The following is a 27321-nucleotide window of genomic DNA, read 5'->3' on the forward strand; positions in this document are numbered from 1 at the left end:
AACACTAGATATGATCACCCCAGGGTATTTAGGTAGTTGAAGAAAAAAGCATTTAGTGAACCATGGAGGATGAATGAGCAGGGGCAATCCTTGCACTCTTCCTTCTGCTACAAAATGCCCAGGAACAGAAGATTGTCTTAAAATGAAGGAATCAAGATTGCTGGAAACTAGTCAAATCCACAGTCTTAGTAAACTCAATCCTAAACATGTCTAGCTAATGCAGAGCAGGAATCAATAAGGCCAATAAGGATGTTGAACTGCACAGTGATGGTGGTAATAATGATTGGTGAAATCAATTTTTTTTCCTGCGATCATATTTGTCAATGTAAGTGGAGGCACTAACAATGGATGGCAGAAATAGGAGAGTGGTGAGCCTTGCTGTTCGTGCGCAATGACACGTGATAGATCACTCATGACTTAAGGTTTCCCTAGTAAATTGCTTTCATAGGTCTTGAGCTGCTGCTGACTGTGATGTTGCTGCATCTGTACCTGTTGCCTTATCAGTCCAGTGTTTTCAGCATCTGCCTCTGTTTGCAGGGCTTCAATGTGAATAGCACGGTGTTCAGTTGGCCTTATACCTCCTTGTTCCTGAGACAACCTTCCAATTTATTAAGCCAAATTCATTGCTACTGTGGCTGGCTGGTCCTGCTTGCTTTTTGGCAGATCTACTGTAAAATTGCACCAAGTTGAATGAACCAGATGTGATGTCACCTTGAGAGACAACACTCTCATCTTTGCCCTCACCAGCCATGCCTCTGCTGCTGGGTCTTGCTTCAGTTATATCCACTGATCTGGGTGGAACTAGACTTGTTGGCAGCAGTGAAGTCTGCCTCAAGATTCTCTCAGTACAATCCCCTAGCATGTTGAGACTGGAAAAGAGAGCTTCTTGTGGATTTTCAGCCCGAAACCTCTTGAGCACTCCCACTATGGCTAGGACCTATGGCACAGGAGATTCTGTGGAAGAAACCCCTAGAGCACTCCATGGTAGACTTCAGTCCAGAGTTGAACTATTGCAGCTACTGGACTCCTCCACAATCATAGCCAGATCTTGCAGAGTACTATGGACTGACTCCCTGTAGATGATCCTACTCAGACAGAAATCTCCTTTTAGAAGTAGACCTTGTGAATACCAAATCACTAGGCAGCTGAAGTGAGAAAGACCTACAGCTAGACTGTCGCTTTCAGTTACTCCTCTTCTGGCACGCACTGTGCTATGGTATTATCTCTTCAAGCTCACTATCTAGATTCTCCACGGTGAGTGTGGATGTGCTGGTGCTTGCATATTTATTGAGAATGACATAGACTACTGTGAGGTGCTGGCTGGCTTTGGGCAACTGGCTGTACTGGCATGCTATTCAGCTAAGCCTACAAAAATAGAAGATGAGAATATGTTACAACGCTGGCTGCAAGACACCCTTCAAACGTTGTTATATTGGAATATACTGTGTAACGGTTTTAGAATCTTAGGGGCTGATTTTCATCTCCGTTTTGAGCAGGAAGAGGGCAACAGCAGACTGGAAATTGTGCTTCAATACTTACTGCCCTTTTTCTGCTGCTGTCCAGCTCCCTTTGGAGGGGGCTTAGAAACTGGCGGGAGCTGGCAAGAGTGCATGCTCTGCCCAGTGGAACTGATTGGTCAGCAGCAAAACCAGTGGTTCTTAAATGAACCACTGGAGACTGCTCCAGCAACATTGCATGTAAGTTCTTCAAATAATTTTGTGAGGCCAGGATGAGCATAAACACTCCTCCTGGCCCCACAAAAATCTCCCTGCTGCCGTGCAAGCAGACTTTGATTAGTTAATGTATGCAACATATGAATTTTTAAAAAAGAACTTACATTTATATAGCGCCTTTCATGCCCTCAGGACATCTTAAAGCGCTTTACTGCCAATGTAATACTTTTGAAGTGTAGTCTCTGTTGTAATGTAGGAAACATTTTAGATGGAAACAGCCATGCAAGAAATCATTGGCATCAACATATCAGACTGCACCCCTTAAGGAATTTCTATTCTATAATGTAAAGCAGCGAAAGAGAGTACAAGGTTTTAAACCCCACTTCAGACACATCTTATCAAAGGACATTCAGTGCAAAAAAGATACATATTTGTTTGGCCAAGTCAAGTCCACCCATTAATAATTTTGGTAACTAATATTTCAGTAATTGTGGGAAAAGGATTGCAGTTTCGAAAGTAACTTTTTATTCGTTCATGGGATGTGGGCGTCGCTAGCGAGGCCAGCATTTATTGCCCATCCCTAATTGCCCTTGAGAAGGTGGTGGTGAGCCGCTTTCTTGAACCGCTGCAGTCCGTGTGGTGAAGGTTCTCCCACAGTGCTGTTAGGAAGGGAGTTCCAGGATTTTGACCCAGCGACAATGAAGGAACGCCGATATATTTCCAAGTCGGGATGTGTTTGACTTGGAGGGGAACGTGCAGGTGGTGTTGTTCCCATGTGCCTGCTGCTATTGTCCTTCTAGGTGGTAGAGGTCGCGGGTATTGGAGGTGCTGTCGAAGAATCCTTGGCGAGTTGCTGCATTGCATCCTGTGGATGGTACACACTGCAGCCACTGTGCGCCGGTGGTGAAGGGAGTGAATATTTAGGGTGGTGGATGGGGTGCCAATCAAGCGGGCTGCTTTGTCCTGGATGGTGTCGAGCTTCTTGAGTGTTGGAGCTCCACTCATCCAAGCAAGTGGAGAGTATTCCATCACACTCCTGACTTGTGCCTTGTAGATGGTGGAAAGGCTTTGGGGAGTCAGGAGGTGAGTCACTCGCCGCAGAATACCCAGCCTCTGACCTGCTCTTGTAGCCACAGTATTTATATGGCTGGTCCAGTTAAGTTTCTGGTCAGTGGTAACCCCTAGGATGTTGATAGTAGGGGATTTGGCGATGGTATTGCCGTTGAATGTCAAGGGGAGGTGGTCATTGCCTGGCACTTAAGTGGCAAGTAACATTCGCGCCAGACATCAGCCCAAGCCAGGATGTTGTCCGGGTCTTGCTGCACGTGGGCTCGGACTGCTTCATTATTTGCGGGGTTGCGAATGGAACTGAACAATGTGCAATCATCAGCGAACATCCCCATTTCTGACCTTATGATGGAGGGAAGGTCATTGATGAAGCAGCTGAAGATTTTGGGCCTAGGACACTGCCCTGAGGAACTCCTGCAGCAATGTCCTGGGGCTGAGATGATTGGCCTCCAACAACCACTACCATCTTCCTTTTTGCGAGGTATGACTCCAGCCACTGGAGAGTTTTCCCCCTGATTCCCATTGACTTCAATTTTACTAGGGCTCCTTGGTGCCACACTCGGTCAAATGCTGCCTTGATGTCAAGGGCAGTCACTCTCACCTCACCTCTGAAATTCAGCTCTTTTGTTCATGTTTGGACCAAGGCTGTAATGAGGTCTGGAGTCGAGTGGTCCTGACTGAACCCAAACTGAGCATCGGTGAGCAGGTTATTGGTGAGTAAGTGCCGCTTGATAGCACTGTTGACGAAACCTTCCATCACTTTACTGATGATTGAGAGTAGACTGATGGGGTGGTAATTGGCCAGATTGGATTTGTCCTGCTTTTTGTGGACAGGAAATACCTGGGCAATTTTCCACATTGTCGGGTGGATGCCAGTGTTGTAGCTGTACTGGAACAGCTTGGCTAGAGGCGCAGCTAGTTCTGGAGCACAAGTCTTCAGCACTACAATCGGGATGTTGTCAGGGTCCATAGCCTTTGCTGTGTCCAGTGCACTCAGCCGTTTCTTGATATCACGAGGAGTGAATCGAATTGGCTGAAAGCTGGCTTCTGTGCTGGTGGAGATATCGGGAGGAGGCCGAGATGGATCATCCACTCGGCACTTCTGGCTGAAGATGGTTGCAAACGCTTCAGCCTTGTCTTTTGCACTCACGTACTGGACTCCGCCATCATTGAGGATGGGGATGTTTACAGAGCCTCCTCCTCCCATTAATTGGTTGTGGAATCGCTTAGCTCTGTCTATAGCATGTTCCTTCCGCTGTTTAGCATCCATGTAGTCCTGAGTTGTAGCTTCACCAGGTTGGCACCTCGTTTTTAGGTACGCCTGGTGCTGCTCCTGGCATGCTCTTCCACACTCCTCATTGAACCAGGGTTGATCCCTTCGCTTGTTGGTAATGGTAGAGTGAGGAATATGCCGGGACATGAGGTTACAGATTGTGCTGGAATACAATTCTGCTGCTGCTGATGGCCCACAGCGCCTCATGGATGCCCAATTTTGAGCTGCTAGATCTGTTCTGCATCTAACCCATTTAGCACGGTGATAATGCCACACAACACGTTGGATGGTATCCTCAGTGCGAAGACGGGACTTCGTCTCCACGAGGACTGTGCAGTGGTCACTCCTACCAATACTGTCATGGACAGATACATTTGCGACAGGAAGATTGGTGAGGACGAAGTCAAGTAAGTTTTTCCCTTGTGTTGGTTCGCTCACCACCTGCTGCAGGCCCAGTCTGGCAGCTGTGTCCTTCAGGACTCGGCCAGCTCGGTCAGTAGTGGTGCTACCGAGCCACTCTTGGTGATGGACATTGAAGTCCCCCACCCAGAGTACATTCTGTACCCTTGCTACCCTCACTGCTTTCTCTAAGTGGTGTTCAACATGGAGGAGGGCTGATTCATCAGCTGTGGGAGGGCGGTAGGTGGTAATCAGCAGGAGGTTTCCTTGCCCATGTTTGACCTGATGCCATGAGATTTCATGGGGTCCAGAGTTAATGTTGAGGACTCCCAGGGCCACTCCCTCCTGACTGTATATCACTGTACCGCCACCTCTGGTGGGTCTGTCCTGCTGGTGGGACAGGACATACCCAGGGATGGTGATCAAAGAGTCTGGGACGTTGGCTGAAAGGTATGATTCTGTGAGTACGGCAATGTCAGGCTGTTGCTTAACTTGTCTGTGGGACAGCTCTCCCAACCATCTTCAGCTGCTCATCAATGACCTTCCCTCCATCATAAGGTCAGAAATGGGGATGTTCGCTGATGATTGCACAGTGTTCAGTTCCATTCGCAACCCCTCAAATAATGAAGCAGTCCGAGCCCGCATGCAGCAAGACCTGGACAACATCCAGGCTTGGGCTCATAAGTGGCAAGTAACATTCGCGCCAGATAAGTGCCAGGCAATGACCATCTCCAACAAGAGAGAGTCTAACCACCTCCCCTTGACATTCAACGGCATTACCATCGCCGAATCCCCCACCATCAACATCCTGGGGGTCACCATTGACCAGAAAATTAACTGGACCAGCCATATCAATACTGTGGCTATGAGAGCAGGTCAGAGGCTGGGTATTCTGCGGCAAGTGACTCACCTCCTGACTCCCCAAAGCCTTTCCACCATCTACAAGGCACAAGTCAGGAGTGTGATGGAATACTCTCCACTTGCTTGGATGAGTGCAGCTACAACAACACTCAAGAAGCTCGACACCATCCAAGATAAAGCAGCCCGCTTGATTGGCACCCAATCCACCACCCTAAACATTCACTCCCTTCACCACCGGCGCAGTGTGTACCATCCACAGGATGAAATGCAGCAACTCGCCAAGGCTTCTTCGACAGCACCTCCCAAACCCGCGACCTCTACCACCTAGAAGGACAAAGCAGCAGGCACATGGGAACAACACCACCTGCACGTTCCCCTCCAAGTCACACACCATCCCGACTTGGAAATATATCGGCGTTCCTTCATCATCGCTGGGTCAAAATCCTGGAACTCCCTTCCTAACAGCACTGTGGGACAACTGTCACCGCACGGACTGCAGCGGTTCAAGAAAGCGGCTCACCACCACCTTCTCAAGGGCAATTAGGGATGGGCAATATATGCCGGCCTCGCTAGTGACGCCGACATCCCATGAACGAATAAAAAAAATGTTAGTGAGGAGGACTTTGCAGGGTTGACTGGGCTTGGTTTGCCTTTGTCGTGTCCGGTGCCTCGTGGTCCAATGCCGGGTGGTCCGTTCGGTTTTATTCTTATTAATACTTTTTTTAGCGAGATTTAACTGTGCAAAGTAAGAGTTCATGAAAGTTAGCAGAGTTACATAGAATCATAGCATGCTACAGCACAGGAGGCAGCCATTCGGCTCATTGTGCCTGTGCTGGCTCTTTGAAAGAGTTATCCAATTAGTCCTACTCCCCTGCACCTTCTCCATAGCTCTGCAAATTTTTCCACTTCAAGTATTTATTCAATTCCCTTTTGAAAGTTATTATTGAATCTGCTTCGTCCACCCTTTCAGGCAGTGCATTCCAGATCATAACAACTCATGTGTAAAAAATGTTTTCCTCATGTCACCTCCGGTTCTTTTGCCAATTACCTTATATCTGTGTCCTCTAGTTACTGATCCTTCTGCCACTGGAAACAGTTTCTTCTATGTACTGTATCAAAACTGGTCATGATTTTGAACACCTCTATCAAATCTCCCTTTAACCTTCTTTGTTTTAAGAAGAACAACCCCAGATTCTCCAGTCTCTCCACATAACTGAACTCTTTCATCCCCAGTACCATTCTAGTAAATCTCCTCTCCACCATCTCTAAGGCCTTGACATCCTTCCTAAAGTGTGGTACCCAGAATTGGTCACAATACTCCAGCCTAACCAGAGATTTATAAAGGTTTAGCATAGACTCATAGAATGGTCGCAGGATGGAAGAAGGCCATTCGGCCCATCAAGTCCGTGCCGGCTGTCTGCAAGACCAATCCAGATAGTCCCACTCCCCCGCCCTTTCCCTGAAGCACTGCAAATTTTTTCCCTCTGAAAGCCATGATTGAATCTGCCTCCGCCACCCCCTCAGGCAGTGTATTCCAGATCATAACCACTCGCTGTGCAAAAAAGTTTTTCCTCATGTCGCCTTTGGTTCTTTTGCCAATCATCTTAAATCTATGTCCACTGTTTCTTGACCCTTCCGCCAATCGGAACAGTTTCTCTCTATCGAGTCTGTCTGGACCCTTCATGATTTTGAATACCTCTATCAAATCTCCTCTCAACCTTCTCTGCTCTAAGGAGAACAACCCCAGGTTCTCCAGTCTATCCAAGTATCTGAAGTCCCTCATCCCTGGAACCATTCTAGATGCCAGTGTTGAGGCTGTTCCAGTACAGCTACAAAACTGGCATCTACCCGACAATGTGGAAAATTGCCCAGGTATGTCCTGTCCACAAAAAGCAGGACAAATACAATCCGGCCAATTACCGCCCCATCAGTCTACTCTCAATCATCAGCAAAGTGATGGAAGGTGTCGTCGACAGTCGTGAGTAATGAACCATATTAATGAGTAATGAATCAGATTTAGTTAACGGCTTAACTGTGTGTGAACATCTATCCATTAGCGATCATAACATGATCGAGTTCAATGTAGTGTTTGAAAGGGAAAAAAGTGAATCAGCTGCTAAGATTCTAGACTTGGGTAAGGCCGACTTCAATGGGATGAGACAGAGACTGTCCGTAGTAAACTGGGCAAATCTATTAATAGGTAAAACAACTGATGATCAGTGGGAAATGTTTAAAGGAACATTTAACGTGATACAGAATCGGTTTATACACATGAGGGGCAAGAACTCTACTTGCCAAAAAAAAGCCATGGACAACTAAAGAGATAAGGGACAATTTAAGACATAAGGAAAGGGCATACAAAAAGGCAAAAAGTGGCACAGATCCTGGCAAATGGGAAAGATACAAAGATCAACAAAAGGTCACAAAACAGATAGTGAGGGCTACAAAAAGAGAGTATGAAAAGAAACTTGCAAGGGATATCAAAACCAATACAAAGAACTTTATAGTTATATTAGGAAAAAGAGGGTGGTCAGGAGCAGTGTTGGCCCCTTAAAAACTGAAAGTTGGGATATTGTCATTGACAATGGGGAAATGGCAGACATGTTGAACAATTACTTTGCGTCAGTATTTACAGTAGAAAAAGAGAATAGCATGCCGGCAATCCCAATAAAACTAATATTGAATCGGGGACAGGGACGCAATAAAATTAACATAAGTAAAGCAACAGTAATGAAGAAAATAATAGCACTAAAGAGTGACAAATCCCAGGGTTTTAAAGAAAACTGGTGAGCACATTGCAGATGCCCTAACTATAATCTTTCAAAGTTGTTTAGATTCAGGAACTGTCCCTCTGGATTGGAAAATTGCACATGTCACTCCGCTTTTTAAGAAACGAGAGAGAGGGAAACCAAGGAATTCCAGACCAGTTAGCCGAACATCTGTTGTGGGGAAAATGCTGGAGTCTATAATTAAGGATAGGGTGACTGAACACCTCGAGAATTTTCAGTTAATCAGAGAGAGTCAGCATGGATTTGTGAAAGGTAGGTCGTGCCTGACAAACCTGATTGAATTTTTTGAAGAGGTGACTAAAGTAGTGGACAGGGGAATGTCAATGGATGTTATTTATATGGACTTCCAGAAGGCATTTGATAAGGTCCCACATAAGAGACTGTTAGCTAAGCTAGAAGCCCATGGAATCGAGGGAAAAGTACAGACTTGGTTGAGCGAAAGGCGACAGAGAGTAGGGATAATGGGTAGGTACTCACATTGGCAGGATGTGACGAGTGGAGACCCGCAGGGATCTGTCTTGGGGCCTCAATTATTCACAATATTTATTAACGACTTAGATGAAGGCATAGAAAGTCTCATATCTGAGTTTGCCAATGACACAAAGATTGGTGGCATTGTAAGCAGTGTAGATGAAAACATAAAATTACAAAGCGATATTGATAGATTAGGTGAATGGGCAAAACTGTGGCAAATGGAATTCAATGTAGACAAATATGAGGTCATCCACTTTGGATCAAAAAAGGATAGAACAGGATACTTTCTAAATGGTAAAAAGTTAAAAACAGTGGATATCCAAAGGGACTTAGGGGTTCAGGTACATAGATCATTGAAGTGTCATGAACAGGTGCAGAAAATAATCAAGAAGGCGAATGGAATGCTGGCCTTTATATCTAGAGGACTGGAGTACAAGGGGTCAGAAGTTATGCTGCAGCTATACAAAACCCTGGTTAGACTGCACCTGGAGTACTGTGAGCAGTTCTGGGCACCGCACCTTCGGAAGGCCATATTGGCCTTGGAGGGAGTGCAGCGAGGGTTTACTAGAATGATACCCGGACTTCAAGGGTTAAGTTACGAGGAGAGATTGCCCATGGAATCGAGGGAAAAGTACGGACTTGGTTAGGAAGTTGGCTGAGCGAAAGGCGACAGAGAGTAGGGATAATGGGTAGGTATTCACATTGGTAGGATGTGACTAGTGGAGTCCCGCAGGGATCTGTCTTGGGGCCTCAATTATTCACAATATTTATTGACTACTTAGATGAAGGCATAGAAAGTATCATATCTAAGTTTGCCGATGACACAAAGATTGGTGGCATTGTAAGCAGTGTAGATGAAAACATAAAATTACAAAGGGATATTGATAGATTAGGTGAATGGGCAAAACTGTGGCAAATGGAATTCAATGTAGACAAATGTGAAGTCATTCACTACGGATCAAAAAAGGATAGAACAGGGTACCTTCTAAATGGTAAAAAGTTAAAAACAGTGGTTGTCCAAAGGGACCTAGGGCTACAGGTACATAGATCATTGAAGTGTCATGAACAGGTGCAGAAAATAATCAAGAAGGCTAATGGAATGCTGGCTGGCCTTTATATCTAGAGGACTGGAGTACAAGGGGGCAGAAGTTATGCTGCAGCTATACAAAACCCTGGTTAGACTGCACCTGGAGTACAGTGAGCAGTTCTGGGCACCGCACCTTCGGAAGGACATATTGACCTTGGAGGGAGTGCAGCGTAGGTTTACTAGAATGATACCCGGACTTCAAGGGTTAAGTTACGAGGAGAGATTACACAAATTGGGTTGTATTCTCTGGAGTTTTGAAGGTTAAGGGGTGATCTGATCGAAGTTTAAAAGATATTAAGGGGAACAGATAGGGTGGATAGAGAGAAACTATTTCCACTGGTTGGGGATTCTAGGAGTAGGAGGCACAGTCTAAAAATTAGAGCCAGACCTTTCAGGAGCGAGATTAGAAAACATTTCTACACACAAAGGGTGATAGAAGTTTGGAACTCTCTTCCACAAACGGCAATTGATACTAGCTCAATTGCTAAATTTAAATCTGAGATAGATAGCTGCTCAGCAACCAAAGGTATTAAGGGATATGGGCCAAAGGCAGGTATATGGAGTTAGATCACAGATCAGGCATGATCTTATTAAATGGCAGAGCAGACACAAGGGGCTGAATGGCCTATTCCTGTTCCTATGTTCCTATGACAGCAGCACTTGCTCACTGATGCTCAGTTTGGGTTCTGCCAGGACAACTCGGCTCCAGACCTCATTACAGCCTTGGTCCAAACATGGACAAATCAGCTGAATTCCTGAGGTGAGGTGAGAGTGACTGCCCTTGATATCAAGGCAGCATTTGACCAAATGTGGCAACAAGGAGCCCTAGTAAAATTGAAGTCAAGGGGAATCAGGGGGAAAACTCTCCAGTGGCTGGAGTCATACCTAGCACAAAGGAAGATGGTAGTGGTTGTTCGAAGCCAATCATCTCAGCCCCAGGACATTACTGCAGGTGTTCGTCAGGGCAGTGTCCTAGGCCCAACCATCTTCAGTTGCTTCATCAATGACCTTCCCTCCATCATAAAGTCAGAAATGGGGATGTTCGCTGATGATTGCACAGTGGTCAGTTCCATTCGCAACCCCTCAAATAATGAAGCAGTCCGAGCCCGCATGCAGCAAGACCTGGACAACATCCAGGCTTGGGCTGATATGTGGCAAGTAACATTTCCACCAGACAAGTGCTAGGCAATGACCATCTCCAACAAGAGAGAGTCTAACCACCTCCCCTTGACATTCAACGGCATTACCATCGCCGAATCCCCCACCATCAACATCCTGGGGGGCACCATTGACCAGAAAATTAACTGGACCAGCCATATAAATACTGTGGCTACAAGAGCAGGTGAGAGGCTGGCTATTCTGTGGCGAGTGAGTCACCTCCTGACTCCCCAAAGCTTTTCCACCATCTACAAGGCACAAGTCAGGAGTGTGATGGAATACTCTCCACTTGCCTGGACGAGTGCAGCTCTAACAACACTCAAGAAGCTCGACACCATCCAGGACAAAGTAGCCTGCTTGATTGGCACCCCATCCACCACCCTAAACATTCACTCCCTTCACCACTGGCGCACTGTGGCTGCAGTGTGTACCATCCACAGGATGCAATGCAGCAACTCCCAAACCCGCGACCTCTACCACCCAGAAGGACAAGGGCAGCAGGCACATAGGAACAACACCACCTGCATGTTCCCTTCCAAGTCACACACCATCCCGACTTGGAAATATATCACCGTTCCTTCATCGTCGCTGGATCAAAGTCCTGGAACTCCCTACCAAACAGCACTGTGGGAGAACCTTCACCATACCGACTGCAGCGGTTCAGGAAGGCGGCTCACCACCACCACCCTCTCAAGGGCAATTCGCGATGGGCAATAAATGCTGGCCTTGCCAGCGATGCCCACATCCCATGAACGAATTTTAAAAAAATCTCTTCTGGACCCTCTCTAAGGCCTTCACATCCTTCCTAAAATGCGGTGCCCAGAACTGGACACAATGCTCCAGTTGTGGCCAAACCAGTGTTTTATAAAGGTTCAACAAAACTTTCTTGCTTTTGTACTCTATGCCTCTATTATAAAGCCTATTATAACTGCTTTCTCAACTTGCCCTGCCATCTTCAACGATTTGTGTACATCTACCCCCAGATCTCTCTGTTTCTGAACCCCTTTTAGAATTGTGCCCTCTAGTTTATATTGCCTTTCCTGGTTCTTCCTACCAAAATGTATCACTTCGCACATCTCTGCATTAAATTTCATCTGCCACGTGTCCGCCCATTCCACCAGCCTGTCTATATCCTCTTGAAGTCTATTACTATCCTCCTTACTGTTCACTACACTTCCAAGTTTTGTGTCATCTGCAAATTTTGAAATTGTGAAATTGTGCCCTGTACACCCAAGTCCAAGTCATTAATATATATCAAGAAAAGCAGTGGTCCTAATACCGACCCCTGGGGAACACCAGAGTATACCTTCCTCCAGTCCGAAAAACAACCATTCACCAGTACTCTCTGTTTCCTGTCACTTAGCCAATTTTGTATCCATGCTGCCACTGCCCCTTTTATTCCATGGGCTACAACTTTGATGACAAGCCTATTATGCGGCACTTTATCAAACACCTTTTGGAAGTCCATATACACATCATCAATCGCATTGCCCTCATCAACCCTTTCTGTTACCTCGTCAGAAAACTCAATCAAGTTAGTTAATCACAATTTGCCTTTAACAAATCCATGCTGGCTTTCCTGTATTAATCCACACTTGTTCAAGTGACTGTTAACTTGGCCCAGATTATCGTTTCGAAAAGTTTCCCCACCACCAAGGTTAAACTGACTGGCCTGTAGTTGCTGGGTTTATCCTTGCACCCTTTTTTGAAGAAGGTTGTCACATTTGCATAACTTCCTTGCTTTTGTACTCTATGTGCTCGATGTTAGCAGGGCTGTGGGTTCGCGGTGGGGGGGCTATTGGGCGCGTGAGTAACGCGCCCGGTGAAATTAGTCTACCCCCCGCGATCGCAGCCTAATTGGATCCACTTACCTGGTCTTCCGGGTTCCCCACTGCTGATCTGCGTGTCGGGCGGGCTGCGCATGCGCAGTAAGCTCTGTTAGCTGGAGGAGCTCTATTTAAAGGGGCAGTCCTCCACTGATAAATGCTACAACAAATAGCAAAAATTACAGCATGGAGCAGCCCAGGGGGAAGGCTGCTCCCAGTTTAATGATGCCTCACTCCAGGTATCATTAGATGGGGTGAGGAGGAGGGGGAGGACAGAGATCTTCCCCCCAGCGGGCGGGAGGAAGCGGCCTGCCTCTGCCACCAGGAAGGCCTGGCTCGAGGTGGCAGAGGAGGTCACCTGCACCACCAACATATCGCCCACCTGCATACAGTACAGAAGGTGCTCCAATGACCTCAGTAGGTCAGCCAAAGTGAGTACACTTACTCATTCCCCTACACTCCATCTGCCACATCACCGCCCCCACCCCCACATCTCCTTCTGCACTGCCAACACTACTCTGTCACATCACCCCTCATACCCACTCAAAGCTCATCCTCACCTTACCTGCACTTACTCACCTCACCAGTACTCATTCTGCCGCTACCACTCAACCCAATCCTCATACAATCTCATGGCTCTATCTCATACTCACCTCTCGTGCATCTCTTTCACAGTCAGCCTCATTCAACCTGCCACTACCTGTGCTGCAGCCACAGGGCATGCATCACATATGTGCAGTAGGCAGCGTAAGGCAAACGTGTCGTGTGCATGAAGGGGATGCACAAGGGCGTTTGAGGGTTTGTCATGGTTTTGACTTATATTGAATTTCTGACCAACTCACATTACATATTATATTGGCACCACTACTGCCACGTCTTTGCGAATCTTGTCTGGTTTGTGCAATAATGCCCTTTCCTGAGGATCACTATGAAGACCCACAACTGATGCCACCCATTGTGTCAATGCAGAGTGGGTGTGGGTGTGGGTGTATTTGCAGGGCTCTTTTGTGCAGATGACTGAGAGACGTCGGCGATGTCCCTGGTGGCACCCTGGAAGAATGCCGAGGAGAAGTTGTTGAGGGCAGTGGTGACTTTGAGAGCGACAGGTAAGAAGATGGTGCTCGGGCCAACCGGGAGCAGCTCAGCATGAAGGAGGCTGCAGATGTCTACGACTACATGTCGAGTGACTCTGAGCCTCCGTGTGCACTGCTGCTCAGAGAGGTCCAGGAGGCTGAGCCTCGGTCTGTGGAACCTGTGGCGAGGGTAGTGCCCTCTGCGACGCATCTCTCTCTGAGGTTGCCCTCCCTCCTGCTGTGCAGGTGGATGTGTCACAGCACTCTGTTGTGGAGCTCCACGTGTCAGAGGTGGACGGCGTGGACGGCGTGAGGCTGGTGATGCTGTTCGCCCTCCGAGGAGGTCATGACTGCAGCTACGGCGGCCCCCATCCGGAAGATGTACATCTGAGGGGGTCCGCAAGGTAGGTACATGTCTCTGGACCCCGGGGTAAGTGTACAAGTTGGTGAATTTTCTTGTCAGGAGGAGGGTGGTGGAGGCCAAACTTTGTCCCAAGTGACAAAGTGGCCTCCTGCAATGAGTGAGTGTCTCCTCGCCACCCCCCCCCCCCCCCCCCTGTCAAATGGACCTTTGCAGCTGCCACAGGCTGACAGCTGCAACGGGTCCATTTCAACTGGGAGTGCTTCCCACAGTATGGGAAACAGTCCCAGTTGTCAATAAAATCCCACCCCTCCTCACATATTCACTTAAACAGGTCTGTTAATGACCTGAAATACCAAGGTAAATACTGTTAAGCGGCACCCCGCTGGCTTTAATTGCCTGCGGGATTCCCACATGCGGGGGCTGCGCGCGCACGCCGGCACGTCTGTGGGGAACCCGGAAGTGGGCGGATTGGAGCCGGGCTCCGGACCCGCTCCGGGATTTCCCCGATTTTCGGAGCCCCCCCCCCGCCAGGAACGCACCCAATAGCGGGTGCTAAAATAAAGCCCGAAGTCTCTATTTATAAAGCCAAGGATCCTTTATATCTTTTTAACAGCCTTCTCAATTTGTCCTGCCACATTCAAAGACTTGTGTATGTACACTTCCAGGTCTCCCTGTTGCTGCCCCCCTCTAAAATTGTTCCATTTAGTTTATATTGCCTTTCCTCATTCTTCCTACCAAAATGAATCACTTCACACTTCTCTGCGTTAAATTTCATCTGCCATGTGTCTGTCCATTTCACCAGTCCGTCTATGTCCTCCTGAGGTCTGTTACTATCCTCCTCACTGTTTACTACATTTCCGAGTTTCATGAAGGTAGGTCGCAAACTTTGTGCAAACTTTGAAATTATGCCCTGTATACCCAGGTCCAGGCTATTAATATATATCAAAAATAGCAGTGGTCCCAACACCAATCCCTGGGGGCCACCACTGCACATCTCCCTCCAGTCTGAAAAACAACTGTTCACCATGACTCTCTGCTTTCTGTCCCTTAGCCAATTTTGTATCAATGCAGCAACTGCCCCTTTAATCCCATGGGCTTCAATTTTGCTAACAAGTCTATTATGTGGCACTTTATCAAACGCCTTTTGGAAGTCCATCTACACAACATCAATCGATCTACCTTCATCAACCCTCTCCATTACTTCATCAAAGAACTCAATTAAATTAGTCAAACACAATTTGCCTTTAACAGATCCGTGCTGGCTTTCATTTATTAACCCATATTTTTCCAAGTTCCAATTAATTTTGTCCCAGATTAATGTCTTTAAAAGTTTCCCCACCACCGACGTTAGGCTGACTGGTCTGTAGTTGCCAGTTTTATCCCTCTCCCTTTTTTTGAATAGGGGTGTAACGTTTGCAATCCTCCAATCATCTGGCACCATCCCCATATCTAAGGAGGACTGGAAGATTGTGACCAGAGCCAACGCATTTTCCACCCTTACTTCCCTCAGTAACCTAGAATACATCCCATCTGGACCAGATGACTTCTCTACTTCGAGCGCTGCCAACCTTTTTAGACATCCTCTTTATGTGATAAACTGTGCAAAATAAGAGTTCATGAACATCAGCAGAGTTACTACCAACAATAATTTTATTATGAGCAGTAAATAGGTGACAGACAAAACAAGCACGGACAAAACCAATTGACTCCACTGGTTTTAACTTAGCATCCATGAGATAAAGAAATCATAATTTTAATGACTATTTAAGCAAATGTAATCATTTTATTAATAGCAACGACTAAAATGTCAGATACCGAGAGCTCAATACTGCAGAAAGCCTAGAGGAGTATAGAAAGTGCAGGGGTGAAATTAAAAAGGAAATTAGGAAAGCAAAGCGAGGGCATGAAAAAATATTGGCAAGTAAAACCCAAAGATGTTTTATAAATACATACAGAGCAAGAGGATAACTAAGGAAAGAGTAGGGCCTACTAGAGACCAAAATGGTAACCCATGTGTGGAGGCGGAAGATGTGGGTATGGTTCTTAATGAATATTTTGCGTCTGTCTTCACAAAAGAGGACGATGCAGGTATTGTAGTTGAGGAGGAGTGTGAAATATTGGATGGGATAAACCTAGTGAGGGAGGAAGTATTAAGGGGATTAACATCTTTGAAAGTAGATAAATTGCCAGGCACGAATGAAATGTATCCCAGGCAGTTAAGAGAAGTAATGGGGGGAAATAGCGGAGGCTCTGACCATCATTTTCTAATCCTTTCCGGCCACAGGCGTGGTGCCAGAGGACTGGAGAACTGCTAACGTTGTACCGTTGTTTAAAAAGGGGGAAAGGGATAGACCGAGTAATTACAGGCCAGTCAGCCTAACCTCGGCAGTGGGCAAATTATTGGAAACAGTTCTGAGGGACAGTATTAAGCATCATTTAGAAAGGCACAGATTAATCAAGGACAGTCAGCATGCATTTGTTAATGGAAGGTCGTGTCTGACTAACTTGATTGAATTTTTTGAGGAGGTAACGAGGAGGGTCGATAAGGGTAGCGCGTTTGATGTAGTTTACATGGATTTTAGCAAGGAGTTTGACAAGGTCCCATATGGCAGACTGGTCAGAAAAGTAAAAGCCCATGGGATCCAAGGGAAAGTGGCAAGTTGGATCTAAAATTGGCTCTGTGGTAGGAAGTAAAGGGTATTGGTCGACGGGTGTTTTAGTGACTAGAAGGCTGTTTCCATTGGGGTTCCGCAGGGCTCAGTACTAAGTCCCTTGCTTTTTGTGGTATACATCAATGATGTAGACTTAAATGTAGGGGGCATGATTAAGAAGTTTGCAGATGATACAAAAATTGGCTGTATGGTTGATAGCGAGGAGGAAAACTGTAGACTGCAGGAAGATATCAATGGACTGGTCAGGTGGGCAGAAAGATGGCAAATCGAATTCAATCTGGAAAAGTGTAAGGTAATGCATTTGGGGAGGGCAAACAAGGCAAGCGAATACACAATAAATGGAAGGATACTGAGAGGTGTAGAGGAACAAAGGGACCTTGGAGTGCATGTCCACAGATCCCTGAAGGTAGCAGGGCAGGTAGATAAGGTGGTTAAGAAGGCATATGGGATACTCACCTTTATTAGCTGAGGTATAGAATATAAGAGCAGGGAGGTTATGCTTGAAACTGTATAAAACACTAGTTAGGCCACAGCTTAAGTACTGCGTATAGCTCTGGTCATGTATTATAGGAAAGATGTGATTGCACTAGAGAGGGTACAGAGGAGATTTATGAGTATGTTGCCAGGACTGGAGAATTTCAGGTATGAGGAAAGATTGGATAGGCTGGGGTTGTTTTCTTTGGAACAGAGCAGGCTGAGGGGAGATTTAATTGAGGTGTATAAAATTATGAGAGGCCTAGATAGAGTGGATTGGAAGGGCCTATTTCCCTTAGCAGAGGGGTCAATAAGCAGGGGTTATAGTTTTAAAGTGATTGGTAGAAGGATTAGAGGGGAGCTGAGGAGAAATCTTTTCACCGATAGGGTGGTAGGGGTCTGAAACCCACTGCCTGAAAGGGTGGTAGAGGCAGAAACCCGCATTGCATTTAAAAAGTACTTGGATATGCACTTGAAGTGCCATAACCTAAAAGGCTAGGGACCAAGAGCTAGAAAGTGGGATTAGGCTGGATAGCTCTTTCTCGGCTGGCACAGATACAACGGGCAGAATGGCCTCCTTCTGTGCCGTAAATCTCTATGATTCTATGATAATAACAGTTAGTAACTGTTCAAACATCTATTTCAAACTAAACTATGTACAATTTTGATATCAATCGCTCATTGAAATTTTACAACCTAAGTGCAGATTTGCAACTTTATAGTCCTTGATTTACATACTACACTCAGATTGTTTGCCTTTTCATTTTAATCAGGTTTTAGTCTGATGAGGTTTACCTTCTTTATAAGATGCCAAAATCATGGTTTCATCTTCCACTTCAAAAATTGTATCAACATCTATCTTCTTCTCACTCAGGATCTCCTTCAGTGTTTTACAGTCATTATTCTGCAGGGCTTGTAAAAACTTTGCTTTGAGTATTCTGGTAGCACGAGCCTGGGAACTTTCTACTTCCATTTTCAAAAGCAGCACAAATCACCTTGTTGATAGTAATCCTAATGAGTAAGTGGGCTTGAAATACACTGGCAACACAAACACTATGATAAATCTGCACTATGGACGTAATTTTATAAGTCAGTCATGTGGAGCTTGCTATTTATAGTTGTGACTTCCATAAAGATTATCAGGAGTACAGAGTTCATTAGCTTTCTCAAATTTTCTGATCTTGTCCTCACTTGATCTTCATTACACACATGCACACACACACACACACACAGAGTTTGTAAGACAGCTTGGGTGGCCTTATCAGTATTTTATATATATTTCCACAATTGCTCTCCAATAATACCTTGTTTCACCTTCTTTGGCAAATTCAAGATATAGGGCCAAATCTTCCTGGAAAAATAACAGCATGTTAACAACGCTCGGTGTTATTAATGCGTAAATCGGCCGGCAAATTCACGGGATGAAATGATCCGCCGTGAGTTGTGAATCTCCAGTAATGGCTGGTCGATTTAAGCCACTCCACCATTTGCTTCACACAAACGCATCTCACCCATAGCCGCCACCCCCCCACCACTGATATTTATATGGATTTGCACATCAATTGCCCATCAAACTTGCCACAGAAAGCTAGGGCTCATACCCTTTTAACATGATAACTGTTAATGCAATGCCAATCAATCTCTCCAGCCCAGAAAGGGAACAGGGATCAATTTAAACTGTTGAGTCTCATTCCTGCATGTGGTAAATTGTTGTTAGAGATTTTTAAAATTTAAATTTTTTTTTCTTACTTTTCCTTTCTGTCACTTTTTTTTTCCTCTCTCTCTCAATCTATTCTTTCTTTCCCTCTCTTTATTTCTCTTTCTCTACCTGATTTGACATTGAATTCACCCACTATAATTTACACTTCCTTCTCAGTCTTTGCGCTGTTAATTTCACAATCCTTCAATCTGCTTGGTTAAGGAGATACAACAAAAGGAAAAGTAAAAAAAGTAATTTAAATTTTACATTTTTAAAATCTCCAACAACATTTAAAGCCTGAAAGAATGGGTCTCCACACTTGTAAAGTTAATTTTCAGTGCCAAAGAGGTTGACTGGCAGTAATTAACAATTATCACATTGTTAAAAGGGTACTTAGACTTGAAAGGACAAGACTTTCTGTGGCGAATTTAGTTTGTATCTACCGCCCAAATACAGCAACTTCACACCGTTCAATGGAGAGGCAGACAGTGAGATGCCGTTTTCGCGAAGCTAACGGCAGAGCAGTGCATCTCGGACTGCAACTTTTGGATTTCTGCATTTAACCACGCACTGCCTCTCGCCTGAAGTTGCTACGCAATTTGTGCATAAATAACGGTGAGCGTCGTTAACCTCACCATTATTTTGACTGCAAATTATGGCCCAATGTCTTTTGTGTCTTTTAAGATCTTCATTAAAGTTTTTAGTTGAAGGCCTCTTCGTCTCCCAAAAGCCTGGGCTTGGACTTGGTATTTTTGCCTGGAGCAATGACTGTATTACCTAAAGGGCAGATATTCATGTCTGAACATGTTCAGTGTTCAGTTGCCAGAATGCATCAGTAGAATTTAAGCTAGCTAAATAATAGAGACTGAGGGAAAAATCATTCTAACAAAATATATTTGTTTGGTTTTCAAAATTATTTGAAGAAAAGCTAGAGGGCAAATTTCAAAAGCTTTATTGAATTAAACTTCAAAAAGTGTATTAACTAAGAGAGAGAGAAAAACATATGGAGTATCTTTTCTCTTCCTAATTCGAGTTCTTTAAAAAAACAAATGAGTTGAATTTTGAACGTAAACAAAGCCTCTAATATTTGATAATTACCTGTTTTGTTGTTAGTTAAAAAATGTAGACATTCTAATTATTGACACCTATGAGGCAGAAAGAGTGACACAGGGAAACAACAGAGATAAAGTTCCTCATACCAATCACAAAACAACAAATTTAATGTTTACAGAGGTCTCTCAAAAAGTTACAAACCTACATCCTATGAAACCCCCGCCCCCTCACTGTGTTGGCATGCCTACTTTATCACATCACTCCTCACACCCACTTAAGTTTCATCATCAACTTACCTTCATTTTCTATGCACTTCCTCACCTCCCCATTTGTTCACCCACCACAGCCACTCACCCCAATCCTGATGCAACGTGATGCATCTTTCTGATAGTCACCCTCTGATGCATCTGTTTCATTGTCAGCCTCACCCAAAGCAATGCATCCATCGGGTGAAGATGTCACCTTCAGTCACTCGCAGATTTATTCTTTCTTCCCTTGCAAGAGGAGAGCACAAAATGCAAGGGCAGGGATCTGAGCAACCTACCACTACCTCTGCTGAAGCCACAGGGGATGCACCACGTAGAAGCAGTAGGAAGAGAAAGGCAAAGGTTATGCACAAGGGTGTCTGACAAAATGTCATGTTAATTTATATATTTTTTTCTTTATGTCACATTAAATGTTATAATTCTCACAACTGCCACGTCTTGCACATTATTGAGTCCCTTTTGTGAATTCGCCTTTTCGTGTGCTTCATCATCAATGCCAAGTCACGATGCCACCCGTTGGGTGGGTGTGCAATGAGTGTATGCATGGTTGAAGGAATGGTTTGTGCAAACAGAGGTGGGGGAGAGGGGGGTGTTGCTGGTGATGGTTGTTTCAGGCGGCCTGAGTAGTTCAAAGTGTTCAATTTGCAGATCTCATTATGAGAACCTGTTAAAGATGAGGACATCCCTAGCACCACGGGCAGCAATGCGCGCCGCTGCACTGGCGATGGGTTCCCCATCTTCATTTTCTTCCTCCTCCTCTTCAATGTTGCCGCCAGATGAGGATGCTTCATGAAGGCATTCGAGCTCCTCCATCTGTAAACCTCTCTGCTGAGTTATGTTGTGCAGGACTCAGCACTCGATGATTATTCTGCACACCCTCGCTGATGAGTACTGAAGGGATCCCCCAGATCTATCCAGGTACCTGAAGCACATCTTCAGCATTCCTATGGCTTGTTCGATGACAGTCCTGGTTGTAATGCTGCTGTGTCTCGTTGGTGGGGTTTCCATGAGCCACGACTGCAAGGGATATCCCTTGTCTTCAAGGAGCCTGCCCTTAAGTCTGTCTTGTGTGTGGAAGAGGGCCGGGATGTTGAACTCGCGCAAAACAAAGGAACCATGGCAGCTGCCAGGGAATTTGGCACAATCTGCAAAATATCTTGCGGTGTTCGCAAACCAGCTGTGCATTGATGGAGTCATATCCCTTTCCATTGATGAACAGTCCTGGCTCATGTGGAGGGCCTCGGATTGCTACAATTGCGCCCTGCATCAGCGGGAAGCCAGGCAGAGAGTTGAAACCCACTGCCCTCTCAGTCTGGCTGATGTCGTCACAGGGGAAGTTGACGTAGTCAAATGCCCTGGCAAACAAGCCATCTGACACTGTCCAATCTGAACCTGCGTAGGCACTGCTCCTCAGAGAGGTCCTGGAAGCTCAGCCTCTGCCTGTATACCCTCTCCCATGGGTAGTGCATACTGCGACTTCGGCCCCGCTGTTGGTCCCCTCTCTGCTCTTCTCCAGGTCGTTGTTGCGCACCTCTGTCTTGTGCACCTGCAGATCCCAGAACTGCACGACATGCCTGCTGCAGATGGTGATGTGCCTCTCCTCAGATGTACTGTGGAATGCATCCAATGCACCCATCCCATCCTGTTGTTATCAGTTTGAGGGGCTCCAAGATTTAGGTGAATTTGTGTGAACACAAGAATTCTTAGTCCTAAGAAAGAAATCTCAGTCTAAAACAAAGAACTCCCAGCCAAACGTTTGAGAGAACTGAGTGCCCAGCTGCAATACCTCACCTTTTATTGAGATGTCAATCACTGGTTTAAAAGCTTTGGCTGCAACAAAGCTCCATTTCAATGGCATGTTTCAAAAGCCATGGAAGACACTTCAGAAGAAGTTAAATTCGATTCTGTTGCAGAATCCACAAAAAGTTAATCACCTTAAGTCTTTCAAGTGCCTAAATTGGCACTTTAGGCATCGGCCCGCTGGCTTTAAGTGCCAGCGGCATTTCCAGGTTTCTGTTGTGCGCGTGCATCCAAATGCGCCTGGGTCAAACCCGGAAGTGGGTGCGCTGGAGCCGGGATGTGGTCCCGCTCCAAAAAGCTGTTACTTTAACCTCCCGCCCGCCTCCAACCCACCTGTTCTTGGGGGTTAAAATTAACCCCAGGAATTGCTTGATTGGCACCCCATCCACCACCCTAAACATTCACTCCCTTCACCACCGGCGCACTGTGGCTGCACTGCAGCAATTCGCCAAGGCTTCTTTGACAGCACCTCCAAAACCCGCGACCTCTACCACTTAGAAGGACAAGAGCAGCAGGCACATGGGAACACCACCACCTGCATGTTCCCCTCCAAGTCACACCCATCCCGACTTGGAAATATGTCGCCGTTCCTATTATCGCTGGGTCAAAATCCTGGAACTCCCTACCTAACAGCACTGTGGGAGAATCTTCACCACCGGAATGCAGCGGTTCAAGAAGGCAGCTCACCACCACCTTCTCAAGGGTAATTAGGGATGGGCAATAAATGCTGGTCTCGCTAGCGACGCCCACATCCCATGAACAAATTTTTAAAAATCCAGTGACTCAAACCCCACAATTTACTCCAGTTCTGCAAATCTCCAGGTGCCCTCTCCATGGTGATACCAGACCAAAGAATTCCCCCATGCTGTCAAATCCCAGCAGTTCCAATCCCAGTGCTAGCAAACTCTAGGATCCTCACCCCAGTCTGCCAAATTCCAGGGCAATCCCCAGGAGCACAGGACTACCCCCAGTGCTAAACCCCACTGCTCCTATCCAGTCTTCCCAAATACCAGCGACCTCACATTCCTGTGTTGGGGAAGGGTGTAAGTCGGAAATTACCACCTCTGCAAAGCCAGGAATTTCTGACAGGACCAATGTACGCTGGGGTTCTGCTGCAGAAATGCCCAGGCAAAATTCTCTTCAGTCTCAGGGCATGCTGAAGAAGTGCTCACCCTCCCAGTGACAGCCTGGGAGAATTAGAACTGGATGACATCACCTGTCCTAAATTCCATGACTTCCCATTCGCCCTTGTGATTGTGCATTACTATTTACTATTTAAACGGCACAGTTTACCAGGACTCATTAATCAAGATGGGAGCACTTTGTTAAAGGGACATTGCTCAACTGAAATTCCTTGTGGAGACTTTTGGTCATATCTTGGGACTCACTGCAGGTATTGCAAAAAAAATCACTCTTATACTAAGGAAGCCTTCACATACATTCTGTATTACCCTTGGAAAGCATTCCATTTCAACACGACTAATAAGCTAAGATCTGAGGGCTGCACAATGGTTTTCCCATTGGGAATTCTATTTTACACAATATGGTTGGTGGAAGAACTATGGCAGAAGGCTGTAAGGGAAGTTAGATTAATCAGGCCGCACCAGAGGAGAGCTAGACCATTCTGGCATTACCCATCCAGCAGGATCTATAGACCCATGTGCACATTCCAAGACTTTCCCCAGAAGCTTTCTCAGGAGGCTGAATTTTAGTCATGAAGGTTGGGGGAGTTTTGTTTGTTTTTGCAGCCAGATCTGCAACCAAGGTCCACAGCACGTATAGCTCTGTTTCATAGGTTTCTTAGCAGAAGACAGTATTTTCAGATCTGCTCAGCAAAATTAAATGTTCTAGTTTATAAAGAAAATAACAACCATACGCTTTCGGCATTAATGCTGTAACTTGGATTAAAATAAAGTTACGTGACCTTTTTCATCAGAGAGCAAATTAATTGATGAATAGAAACAGTTCATCTTTTTAAATGGTGTGGTAATTCAAGCCTCTGAAGTATATTACCGTTACTTGCGATATATGCTTTCTGGCTCTAATTTGCATGTCTCAACATTCATTTCCATCTCCAGTCATTCTACCTGCATCTCTTTTTCCCAACTCTTTCTGCTTCTTTTCCCTTTGAAGTTCCCTTTTACACTTTGTACTCCAACTTCCAACATGTGCTCATGTTCGTTCTGTCACACCTGCTGCTTGCCTCTTTTAAGTCATCTGACTTGGATCTTTTACAGTTAAAAGTATCTCCCCAGCCCTTCACATCAGTAAATGTATCTGCTATCATCAATTATTGTCCTAACCATAATACGTTCCTGGACTTTTTAAACTTTTCATCAAGCAAAATCAAATCTATTTCCACTAATGCAAATACCATTCTTGGCAACTTCAATATTCACCATCAGCAATAGCTATGTTTCTCCTCTGCCACTGATCGGGTTTGGCAATAACACTGAGTCCTTTGCTACCCTGAATTGACCTTGAACAACTTGTCTGGACATTAAACGTCTGTGTAAGCAAACGTAAAATATTTGAAACAAAATTAATGCTGTTGCTCTGCTCCTAGGAAATGAATAAGTGAACTGTGACAGAATTCAGGTTTATTCTGCTGAAAAATGCTGACAAATTGCTGTTTATTCCAGATGGCTACCTGAAGCAATTGTCTTAGATTATTTATAGTTGAAGAATTTACAACATTTTTTAAACAAAATGATGAGAAGCTGAATGGTTTGTTCATGTGTTAAACTGATCCTTACAGAAGTGCAATCTATTGGAGAACTTTCCCTCAAAATATTAGCTCTATGAAATTCTCCTCTCAAGTATGAAATACTCCATATTCTACTACATAGTTTGTGGAATTGTTCCATAACAAAGTCAGAATCTGATACTGTTTAAATCATAGCACATTGGCATAGTCTGATTATAGTAAGTCATAAATTAGCTGTACAAACCACCCACCTAGAACAGACAGATCTAATTAAAATAAATTTATTGAGAATGGAGAGTTACATCAAAACGACAGCACAGAAACAGGCCATTCGGTCTAACTGGTCCACACGAGCATCCTCCCTCCCTACTTAATTCAACCCAACCAGGATATCCTTCTATTCCTTTCTCCCCCATGTGCTTATCTAGCTTCCTGTTAAATGCATCTATGCTATTTGTCTCAACTACTCCTTCTCATTCCACATTCTTATCACTCTTTGGGTAAAGAAGTGTCTCCTGAATTCCCTTTTGGATTTATTAGTGACTGTTTTATATTTATCTAGTTTTGGACTCCCACACAAGTGAAAACATTTTCTCTACGTCTACCCTATCAAACCCTTTCATTATCTTAAAGACCTCTATCAGATCACCACTCAGCCTGCTCTTTTCTACAGAAAAGAACCGCAGCCTGTTCAGCCTTTCCTGATAAGGATATCCTCTCAGTTCTGATATCATTCTTTTGAATCTTTTTTGCATCCTCTCCAATGCCTCTACATCCTTTCTATAATATGGAGACCAGAACTGTGCATAATTCTCCAAGTACAGTCTAACCAAGGTTCTGTACAAGTTGAACATAGCTTTGCTTTTCAATTCTATCCCTCTAGAAATGAACCCCAGTGCTTGATTTGACTTTTTATGGCCTTATTAAGCTGCATTGCTACTTTTAGTGCTTTGTGTATCTGTACCCCGTTTAGACTCTGAGGGCATGATTTCAACATGACGGCGGGAAGTCAGCAGGTGGGCGAGTAGTCATGTGGGAAACTGGACAGCAGGTTGGTGAGCAGATGTGACGTTTTCTAAGGCCACGGATGAAGGTGTTATGAGCCACATGTGCAAGGGGTATCCCTGGTCTCCAAGGAGCCAGTCCTTAAGTCTGTCTTCCACATGGAAGAGGGCCGGGATGTTGGACTCATGCAAAATAAAGGTATCATGGTATCTGCCAGGGAATCTGGCACACACCTGCAGAAACCTCCTCTGGTGGTCGCAAACCAGCTGCGCATTAATGGAGTGATATCCCTTTCAGTTTATGAACAGTCCTGGCTCATGTGGAGATCCTCAGATTGCTACGTGTGTGCAATCAATTGTGCCCTGCACCCGTGGGAAGCCGTCCAGAGAGTTGAAACCCGCTGCCTTCTTAGTCTGGCTGATGTCGTCGATGGGGTAGCTCATGTTGTCGGATGATCTGGCAAACGAGTCATCCATCACCTGTCATATACACTTACGCGCAGACAACTGAGACACCCTGGAGACGTCACCGTTGGCGCCCTGGAAGGATCCAAAGGCAAAGAAATTGAGGCCAGTGGTTACTTTAATTGTGACGGGCAATGCGTGGCCACCAGTCCCAGCTGGGAGTTGCTCTGCATGAAGGAGCATGCATATGTCTACGACCACCTGGCGACTCAATCTGAGCCTGTGCAGGCACTGCTCCTCAGAGAGGTCCAGGAAACTCAGCCTCTGCCTATAGACCCTCTCTCATGGGTAGTGCCTCCTGCTACCTTGGCCCCTCCATTGATCCCCCTCTCTGATCTTCTCCAGGTCCTTGTGGCGCACCTGCAACTTCCAGAACTGCACGCTGGAATGGTAACGTACCTGCTCCTCAGATGTACTGCTGAACAGATCCAATGTGCCCCCCCCCCCCAACCCCCTCATCCTGATGGTGTCAGTTTAAGGAAGTCCAAAATGTAGGTAAATTTGTGTGAACACAAGAATTTTCAGTCTTAACAAAGAAATCACTTTGTGATTTGTGTATCTGTACCCCCAGATCCCTCTGCTCCTCTACCCCATTCAGACTTATCCAAGCAGTATGTGGCTCCTTATTCTTCCTACCAAAATGTAATACCTCACAGTTTTCTATACTGAAATTTATTTGCCAATTACATGCCCATTCTGCTAGTTTATTAATATCCTCTTGCATTTTGATGCATTCTTCCTTTGTATTAACTATACCCCCCAATATGGTGTCGTTCGCAAAATTTGAGATTGTACCTCCGGTTCCCGAATCCAAATCGTTAATGTAAATTGTGAACAACAGTAGTCTCAGCACCGATCCCTGTGGTACACCACTTTCCACCTTTCACCAGTCTGTGTAGCCACCCTTAATCCTTACTCTCTGTTTACTGTTTTGTAGCCAGCTTGCTATCCATTATGCTACCTGTCCCCGACTCCACATGCTCTGACCTTAGCCATGAGTCTACAACTTTATCAAAGGCCTTTCGAAATCCAAGTATATTACATCTATTGCATTACCCTTGTCTACTCTTTCTGTTACTCCTTCAAAGACTTCAATAAGGTGGGTCAAGCAAGAGAAAATAATAAATGATTGTTTG

At 45.4% G+C, this 27321-nt stretch overlaps 1 protein-coding gene across 3 annotated transcripts in view; it reads right to left on the reverse strand.

The window, feature by feature from the left end:
- asb4 (ankyrin repeat and SOCS box containing 4) overlaps positions 1–27321 on the reverse strand; it is a 44900-nt gene that overhangs the window by 13360 nt on the left and 4219 nt on the right. Inside the window, exon 1 of one of the 3 annotated variants that reach the window (XM_068004291.1) lies at positions 17987–18305. The exons of the other annotated variants lie outside the window; for them this stretch is intronic. Coding sequence (XP_067860392.1) covers positions 17987–18164 — 178 coding nt within the window. The 5' untranslated portion in view covers positions 18165–18305. Of the gene's footprint in view, positions 1–17986; positions 18306–27321 lie in introns of those variants that run through there. 3 annotated transcript variants of the gene reach the window in all.

Source organism: Heptranchias perlo, chromosome 2, assembly GCF_035084215.1.
Source record: "Heptranchias perlo isolate sHepPer1 chromosome 2, sHepPer1.hap1, whole genome shotgun sequence".
NCBI lineage: Eukaryota > Metazoa > Chordata > Chondrichthyes > Hexanchiformes > Hexanchidae > Heptranchias > Heptranchias perlo.